The following is a 9,853-nucleotide window of genomic DNA, read 5'->3' as shown; positions in this document are numbered from 1 at the left end:
AAAGAACAGACTTTTGGACTCTGTGGGAGAAGGCGAGGGTGGGATGATTTGAGAGAATAGTATTGAAACATGAATAATAAAATATGTGAAACAGGTCGCCAGTCCAAGTTCGATGCATGAGACAGGGTGCTCAAGGCTGGTGTACTGGGATGATCCTGAGAGATGAGATGGGGAGGGAGGTGGAAGGAAGGGTCAGGATGGGGAACATATGTACACCCATGGCTGATTCATGTGAGTGTATGGCAAAAACCACCACAATATTGTAAAGTAATTAGCCTCCAATTAAAAAAAAAAAAAAAGCCCTCATTTAAACTGGACTAAGAACTTGCTCATGGATTGTTTCTACATTTGAGCCCATGGTGCAAATATCTTAGGCATATAAAATATGCCTAGCAAACCTTTATCCTTTATACACTAAAGGATCAGAAGTGGAATTTTATTTATTTAGTCTGTGCTGGGTCTTCTTTGTTGCGTGTAGGCTTCTCTAGTTGTGGTGAGCGTGGGCTCCTCACTGCAGTGGCTTCCCTTGCAGAGCACAGGCTTTAGGCACACAGGCTCAGTACCTGTGGTGCATGGGCTCAGTTGCTCAGTGGCATGTGGGATCTTCCCGACCCAGGAATCGAACTGGAGTCTCCTGCATTGCCAGCTGTATTCTTTATCACCGAGTCACCAAGGAAGCCCCAACATACACTACTAAATATAAAATAGGTAACTAATAAGGGTGTTCTTCGGAGAAGGCAATGGCACCCCACTCCAGTACTCTTGCCTGGAAAATCCCATGGATGGAGGAGCCTGGTTGGCTGCAGTCCATGGGGTCGCTAGAGTCAGACACGACTGAGCGACTTCCCTTTCACTTTTCACTTTCATGCATTGGAGAAGGAAATGGCAACCAACTCAAGTGTTCTTGCCTGGAGAATCCCAGGGATGGGGGAGCCTGGTGGGCTGCTGTCTATGGGGTCGCACAAAGTCGGACACGACTGAAGCGACTTAGCAGCAGCAAGGGTGTTCTTTGGAAGGAATGATGTTAAAGCTGAAACTCCAATACTTTGGCCACCTCATGCGAAGAGTTGACTTATTGAAAAAGACTCTGATGCTGGGAGGGATTGGGGGCAGTAGGAGAAGGGGATGATGACAGAGGATGATATGGCTGGATGGCATCACTGACTCAATGGATGTGAGTTTGAGTGAACTCCGGGAGTTGGTGATGGACAGGGAGGCCTGGCGTTCTGCAATTCATGGGGTCGCAAAGAGTCGGACACAACTGAACTGAACTGAACTGAACTGAAGGGCTTCCTAGGTGGCTCAGATGGTAAAGTGTCTGCCTGCAATGTGGGAGACTGGGTTCAATCCCTGGGTGAGGATGATCCCCTGGAAAAGGAAATGGCAACCCACTCCAGTACTCTTGCCTGGAAAATTGCATGGACGGAGTAGCCTGGTAGGCTACAGTCCACGGGGTTGCAAAGAGTCAGACACGACTGAGTAACTTCACTTTAGTAAGGACCTAGTGGGGACTTCTTAGATCGTCCAGTGGTTAAGACTAAGTCCTTTCTAGGAAGGGAGTAGGGGTTCAATCCCTGGTCAGGGAACCAAGTCCCACATGTCTCCAGGCCTGGTTTACAACAAAAAAGAAGGGACCTACTGTATAGCACAGGGAACTCTACTCAATCCTCTAAGTGGCCTATATGGGAAAAGAATCTAAAAAGAGTAGATATACATAAATATCTACAACTGACTCACTTTGATATACACCTGGAACTAATACAGCATGATAAATCAACTATACCTTGATAAAATTTTAAAAACATACAATTTACATTTTTCTGATAAGATTAGGTGATACTGAGTTCTTCATGTACAGAAAACAGAGACTGGATACAATGGAGTCACGGCTCATGAGTAGAAAGGGGCTGATAAAGGGAAAAAACATAGAAATCAGGGCAGCTGTATCCACTAACCACCAACTGGGATTATGAAAAAGAGCAAGAGTAATGTTAAAGATGCAGGACAGGGTATGGAAACACATGAAGGTGCTCGCCAAGAGTAGGATGCTTTGGGTGGCTCTGGACTCAGCGGAGGGTCTGGGAGACACACTAGCCTTGTGAATATACTGGACTTGCCGACTGTGTCTGTACAGGGTGAGAATCATGGAGCCACTGGCCCAGAAGATGAGCACAGAAAATGAAACTTCAGGGAACACTATCAAAGCTGTATATATTGAGCCTGAGATGTTCTCAAGATCTGTGGCAACACAGTACCCTGAATCTCTTGTATTTGTCATGTTTGTGCTGTGCCATTTTTCAGAAACATATAATGCATACAGAGGAAAAATGAGATTTACAAACATGCACTGGATCCAGCAGAAGGAAATGGAGAAGGCAATGTACTTCGGGGCTTTGACTTTAAGATTCTTCCAACAGGAGTTCATGGGGCTGATCATGATGGTCTGAAACACACTCAAGAGGCAGGTTGTGCCAATGGACATACTCCTGCCCACTCTCTCAACATACAGAATAAGTTTGCAGGCAAAATCACTGGCAAAATGTTTCAACCTCAAAGTTGTAATTGTCTGAGGGACTCCTTTTGAGAGAATGAGCAATATGTTGGCTATAATCAGGTGCTTGCCAATCAAGTCTGTGACCCTCAACCTACACTGAGTGTGGTAAAGAAAGAGGTAATGGTACAGAAGGGAGAAATTGCCCCAGATTCCAACCACAGTCTGTAAGAAGAAGATTATTCCTATGGCCAGTTGGCTGGGAGCTGTGGTGTCATTCAAGGTACTTCCCTTTAAATGATGGCAACAGTGATTCCTCAGAGCAGAATGGCTCATATAAATTTGTGACATCGAGAGCCAACTTTCCTTGTATGCTTTTGTGAAGTTGCCAAGGCTTCTCGAGACAGGAAACGATGATGAGAGAATCAGTATATTTTATGAAAAATTCATCAGGAAGGATGAAGTGGTGGTAACCTGGAGGAAGCAATGACAAATGAAAGTAAATTGAAAGAAAGCATAAAACAACATTTTAATAAGAAGCTTACTGGAGGAAAAAAAATATCTCCATCAGTGCCCTTATCTTAAAACAGGTCAATTCTAAATGCATTCCCTTCTAAATTTTAAAGAATATATTGTTTTATTGTAGGGACTTCCCTGATGTCTCAGTTTGGAAACAATCTGCCTGCAGTGCAGGAGATCCCAGTTCAATTCCTGAGTTGGGCAGATCTTCTGGAGAAGGGACAGGCTCTTCAGTATTCTTGGGCTTCGCAGGTGGCTCAGTTGGTATTTTAAAGATGAAAATGTATTATTTTAGAAGAAAATACAGGAGTTATTCTAGTGTCTTACAATTTAAAATATATGCTAAATGTATTCCCTGGTTGTCCAGTAGTTAAGAATCTGTCTCGCAATGCAGGGGATGCAGGTTTGATCCCCGGTTGGGGAACTAAGACCCTATATGTCATGGGGTAACTAAGCCTGGGATCTGCAACTAAGGAGTCTGTGCACTACAACCATAGATCCTGGTTGATACAACAAAGCTCCCGGATGATGCAACTAAAACCCAGTGCAGCTAAATAGATAAATATTTTAAATCTATATATATGATAAAGAGCACAGAATATATATACCATATGTTGAAATAACTTTGGACAGATTAAAATTAAGACTGGTTCTCATCAGTACACACACATACACACACACAAAGATACAACTTAGAACCACACAAGCATCTCCTGATAACCACAAAATAAAATAAACAGTGGACAGAGTCTTCAGACAGAAACTTCGATAAAGAAGTTATTCAGTGGATAAGACATGTGGAAAAATATTCCACATCCGTGGTAATCAGGACAATTAAAATATAACAACTACTTATATGTCATTAAATACCATCAAGAAATCTGAAACAGAAATGACAAAAATGCCAAGTTTTGGCATATCTGTGGATCAACCAGAATCTCATACACTGATGGTGGGTGTTCAAATTGGTACAAACATTTTGGAAAACTGTGGTATCAACTTTGCAGATCCGATGTAATACTGTTCTAGGAAATCCATTCCTATAAATATACTCAACAGGATTTTGTACATGTAACACCCAAAGATTAGTTATATTAATAAAATTTATATGAGAACCCTAATAATTATTAGCAAAGGAGAAAAGGAAAGATATACCCATTTGAATGCAGAGTTCCAAAGAATAGCAAGGAGAGATAAGAAAGCCTTCCTCAGCAATCAATGTAAAGAAATAGAGGAAAACAATAGAATGGGACAGACTAGAGATCTCTTCAAGAAAATTAGAGATACCAAGGAAACATTTCATGCAAAGATGGGCTCGATAAAGGACAGAAATGGTAGGGACCTAACAGAAGCAGAAGATATTAAGAAGAGATGGCAAGAATACACAGAAGAACTGTACAAAAAAGATCTTCACGACCCAGATAATCACAATGGTGTGATCACTCACCTACAGCCAGATATCTTGGAATGTGAAGTCAAGTGGGCCTTAGAAAGCATCACTATGAGCAAAGCTAGCAGAGGTAATGGAATTCCAGTTGAGCTATTTCAAATCCTGAAAGATGATGCTGTGAAAATGCTGCACTCAATATGCCAGCAAATTTGAAAAACTCAGCAGTGGCCACAGGACTGGAAAAGGTCAGTTTTCATTCCAATCCCAAAGAAAGACAATGCCAAGGAATGCTCAGACTACCGTACAGTTGCACTCATCTCACACGCTAGTAAAGTGATGCTTAAAATTCTCCAAGCCAGGCTTCAGCAATACATGAACCATGAACTTCCAGATGTTCAAGCTGGTTTTAGAAAAGGCAAAGGAACCAGAGATCAAATTGCCAATATCCACTGGATCATCGAAAAAAGCAAGACGTTCCAGAAAAAGATCTATTTCTTCTTTATTGACTATGCCAGAGCCTTTGACTGTGTGGATCACAATAAACTGCTGAAAATTCTGAAAGAGATGGGAATACCAGACCACCTGACCTGCCTCCTGAGAAACCTGTATGCAGGTCAGGAAGCAATAATTAGAACTGGACATGGAACAACAGACTGGTTCCAAATCGGGAAAGGAGAACGTCAAGGCTGTATACTGTCACCCTACTTATTTAACTTATATCCAGAGTACATCTTGAGAAACACTGGGCTAGAGGAAGCACAAGCTTGACTCAAGATTGCTGGGAGAAATATCAATAACCTCAGACATGCAGATGACACCACCCTTATGGCAGAAAGTGAAGAAGTACTGAAGAGCCTCTTGATGAAAGTGAAAGAGGAGAGTGGAAAAGTTAGCTTAAAGCTCAACATTCAGAAAACTAAGATCATGCTATCCAGTCCCATCACTTCATGGCAAATAGATGGGGAAGCAGTGGCTGACTATTTTTCTTGGCTCTAAAATCACTACAGATGGTGATTGCAGCCATAAAGTTAAAAGACACTCCTTGGAAGGAAGCTTATGACCAACCTAGACAGCATATTAAAAAGCAGGGACATTATTTTGTCAACAAAGGTCTGTCTAGTCAAAGCTATGGTTTTTCCAGTGGTCATGTCTGGATGTGAGAGTTGGACTATAAAGAAAGCCAAGCGCCAAAGAATTGATGCTTTTGAACTGTGGTATTGGAGAAGACTCTTGAGAGTCCCTTGGACTGCAAGGAGATCCAACCAGTACATCCTAAAGCAGATCAGTCCTGAGTGTTCATTGGAAGAAGTGATGTTGAAGCTGAAACTCCAATACTTTGGCCACCTGATGCAAAAAGCTGACTCATTGGAAAAGACCCTGATGTGGGGAAAGACTGAGGGCAGGAGAAGGGGACGACAGAGGATAAGATGGTTGGATGGCATCACCGACTCGATGGACATGGATTTGGATGGACTCTGGGAGTTGGTGATGGACAGGGAGGCCTGGCGTGCATGGTTCATGGGGTTGCAAAGAGTCGGACACAACTGAGCGACTGAACTGTACTGAATAGCCCCTAACTCTTAATAACCACCCACCCATTAAGAGTTGAATGATCAATTAATCCTTTGATAGTCACACAGTGAAGTCCTATATAGCAATGATAATGAAAAACAGCAATAATATAAAACAATACAGATAAATTAACAAAGATGGAATGGTGGACAAAAGTCCAAATGAAAGATGCTGTATGATTTCTTTCATGTGAAGGCCAAGACAGGCAAAGTGATCTAATATTAAATGTCATAATGCTTGTAAATGTGTGCCCAATAATCCAGGCTTACAAATATAACCAACAAAGCTATAGCCTTGGAAACAGTGAGTTATAAGGAGCACAGAAGTGTTTCATGGGAACTGAGAACATTCTGTTTCTTGATCTAGTTGTGGTCTCCAGAGGTACAATCATTCCCTAAAGTTCACTGAGCTGCGCACTTATTACCTGCGAACATGTCTTTCATTTTTTTTAATTTTTTTTTTACTTTTGTAGGTTTAAAAATACATGTATTATCAAAAAATGTGGAAGGAGCTTGTGATGGCTGTTTCTGTGTATGTGTCTTATCTGCTGTCAGTGTCTGTGAAGGAGGGGAGCTAAGCCTAGATCATAACTTCAACAATGAAACATCAGAGAATAGTAACACTGCTACATACAGTGAATTGTTGATTTTGTCATAAAATTCAGCAGATCAGTATCCTAAGTCTTCCTGCTTTGTGTTGATTCGTTGCTCCATTTGGCATCATGTCCATGAGGAAAATAATGTGTACAGAGAGATACAACTTGTGACACACAAATCTTCTCCTAAATACCAGGAAATATAATGAACAGTAGACATAGTCTTCATATAGGAACTTTGAGAAAGAAGTTACATACTCTCCAGTAGTGCAAAGTGGAGACCCCGATATGCTTGGGAGATTTTTGTTTCAAAAAAGATTTTATCATTTTTTTTATTTGGGTGTCCCAGGTCTTAGTTAATAACATGTAAATGGTTAGTTATGGCACATAAACTCTCAGTTATGGCATGTGGCTTCTAGTTCCCTGACCAGGGATTGAACCTGGATCCCCAGCATTGGGAGCAGAGCCTTAACATCTGGACCACAGGGAAGTCCTTGGGAGCTTTTGCTTTAAGTTCCACCCAGCTGGATTTCCTGTGGCTGATCATGATGGCTGGAGACACTTAATGGGCAAAGGGTGCCAGTGGACCCACATTGTTAGTTCTGGGGGTATAGAAAACACATTTGTATGGCTAAATCACTCAAGACAAGCTTCAGTTAAAGGATGCCATTGTCATGGAGATGCCTTTAAAGGGAATGATCAAAAAGCAACTACAGTCCTGGGCCTGAAGGTCAAATCTGTGAACCTCAACCCTCATTCATTGTAGTATAGGAAGAGATTAATTTAAAGAGAGAAAATGCCCAGGATTCCAACTACAGTCTGAGAGGAGCACACTATTCTTATTGCCAACTCCCTGGAGGCCATTCTGCCAGTTGTTTGATGTTCATAACTGCATGGGGTAGGCACTGGCGCTGATTTTATTGCAAAGATAAGGAGATCCTAGGTACAGAGAGGTCAAGTGATCTGTCTAAATTCACATGCTGATTACAGGCTTAGTGCTGTTATGAACCTGGTAGGCTGAGTCCAAGACAGTGTCCTAACCACTGTAATGCACCAGCCAAACACATCAGCTGTGTTTTTGAATAATTCAGTCTGAAATTTAGTTTTGTTTTTATATCATATAGCTTATTCTATCAGTTCAGTTCAGTCACTCAGTCCTGTCTGACTCTTTGCAACCCCATGGATGTCAGCACACCTGGCCTCCCTGTCCAACACCAACTCCCATAGCTTGCTCAAACTCATGTCCATTGAGTCAGTGATGCCATCCTACCATCTCATCTTCTGTCATCCCCTTCTCCTCCTGCCCTCAGTCTTTCCCAGCATCAGGGTCTTTTCCAATGAGTCAGTTCTTCACATCAGGTGGCCAACATATTGGAGTTTATTCCAAAATGTTTACATATTACAATTTTGGTTATAAAAAGTTTCCATATCTGCATTAGTATTTATTCTGTAAGTCAATAACATATAAAGAAAATTCCCTAGATTAGGAAATGGCACTGACCCCAGTATTCTTGCCCAGGAAATCTTAGGAACAGAGGAGCCTGGAGAACTACAGTCGATTGGGTCACAAACTGAGCCACTAACACGTAGACACACACACAGAATCCTATAGGAAAGTACCTTCTGTCCATATTGGATTTAATGAATGCAAGTTTTCCTCAATATAAGTTTTGCAACAGAACGATGCATTCCAATCATGCCAGGCACAAATTCACTACTGTTCAGTTCAGTCACTCAGTCATGTCCGACTCTTTGCGACCCCATGAATCACAGCACGCCAGACCTCCCTGTCCATCACCAACTCCCAGAGTTCACTCAGACTCATGTCCATCGAGTCAGTGATGCCATCCAGCCATCTCATCCTCTGTCGTCCCCTTCTCCTTCTGCCCCCAATCCCTCCCAGCATCAGAGTCTTTTCCAATGAGTACAGTATCTATCAAAAAAGACTTGGACAATATTACTTTGTTTAATAAACTATGAACCATGAAATACTACTATACAATAAATGAGTATAGGATAGAAATGAAATAATTATTTTGATAGATCCTTAGGTATTTTTAAAATCAAGGTTAAGTGAGACTACAATATAACAAGATTTGTGAAGAATATTAACATACTGCTGCTGCTGCTGCTGCTGCTAAGTCACTTCAGTCGTATCTGACTCTGCAACCCCATAGACTGCAGCCCACCAGGCTCCCCCGTCCCTGGGATTCTCCAGGCAAGAACATTGGAGTGGGTTGCCATTTCCTTCTCTAATGCATGAAAGTGAAAAGTTAAAGTGAAATTGCTCAGTCATGTCCGACTCTTAGTGATCCCATGGACTGCAGCCTACCAGGGTCCTCCATCCATGGGATTTTCCAGGCAAGAGTAGACACATGTAAAAGTATAATCTGGAGAATATTGACTCCTGTGTGTTGCAAAAGTGAAACCATAAAGAAATGAATGTGTGCTTGGAATTGGTGTTAGAATATTATGAGATTAGACAACATATGAAAAGATGCATTTGGTCCTGGCAGCTATATTCCAAACCTCACCACTATAAAGCTGCCTTTTCCTGAAATGCTGCTTCTCTATCTTGAAGAGGGATAGCAATCTCGCCATCAGCTGCTGCTGCTGCTGCTAAATCATTTCAGTCATGTGCGACTCTGTGCGACCCCATAGACAGCAGCCCATTAGGCTCCTCTGTCCCTGGGATTCTCCAGGCAAGAATATTGGAGTGGGTTGCCATTTCCTTCTCCAATGCATGAAAGTGAAAGTGAAAGTGAAGTCGTGCCCAACTCTTAGCGACCCCATGGACTGCAGCCTACCAGGCTTCTCTGTCCACGGGATTTTCCAGGCAAGAGTACTGGAGTGGGTTGCCATTGCCTTCTCCACTCGCTATCAGCATCAGACCTCAAATGTTTCAGAAAAGACACCATTGCTATGTCCAGTAAGCACATTATATGCTTAGGGTTAGATATATATATGAAATCATTTCTATTCTTTAAAATCATATTCACAGTTTCTGTAGAGGATAAGAAAATAGTTACTTTTCTATTCTAGTCTTCATGGAAAGCATAAAGGCATTATGATAACACTTCTAATACAAATTTAAAATTAGAATTTCCGAAAGGTTATGTTACAGCAGATTGATCTTAGAAATACAACCCTTAAGTTCCTTGAAGATGACCTTTGGCACTTCCCTGGTGGTCCAGTGGCTAAGACTCTGCCCTCCCAATGCAGGGAGCCTGGGTTTGATTTCTGGAGAGTTTAGATCCCACGTGCTGCAACTAAGAGTTCACATGCT

The 9,853-nt window shown here is 41.9% G+C and overlaps 1 protein-coding gene across 1 annotated transcript; it reads right to left on the bottom strand.

The window, feature by feature from the left end:
• Positions 1–1,101: 1,101 nt before the first annotated feature.
• Positions 1,102–2,898, bottom strand: LOC112442216 (vomeronasal type-1 receptor 4-like). The gene has a single exon (XM_024978795.2). The coding sequence runs from the start codon at positions 2,840–2,842 to the stop codon at positions 1,811–1,813; it is 1,032 nt and encodes a 343-aa protein (XP_024834563.1). The 5' UTR covers positions 2,843–2,898; the 3' UTR covers positions 1,102–1,810.
• Between the last annotated feature and the right edge of the window lie 6,955 nt (positions 2,899–9,853).

This window comes from Bos taurus, chromosome 18 (genome assembly GCF_002263795.3).
Source record: "Bos taurus isolate L1 Dominette 01449 registration number 42190680 breed Hereford chromosome 18, ARS-UCD2.0, whole genome shotgun sequence".
Lineage (NCBI taxonomy): Eukaryota > Metazoa > Chordata > Mammalia > Artiodactyla > Bovidae > Bos > Bos taurus.
This window is presented reverse-complemented; position numbering and strand designations above follow the sequence as displayed.

Bases quoted from the DNA above. Each gene is read 5' to 3' on its own strand.
- LOC112442216 (XM_024978795.2), bottom strand. From the start codon at position 2,842: ATGTCACAAATTTATATGAGCCATTCTGCTCTGAGGAATCACTGTTGC.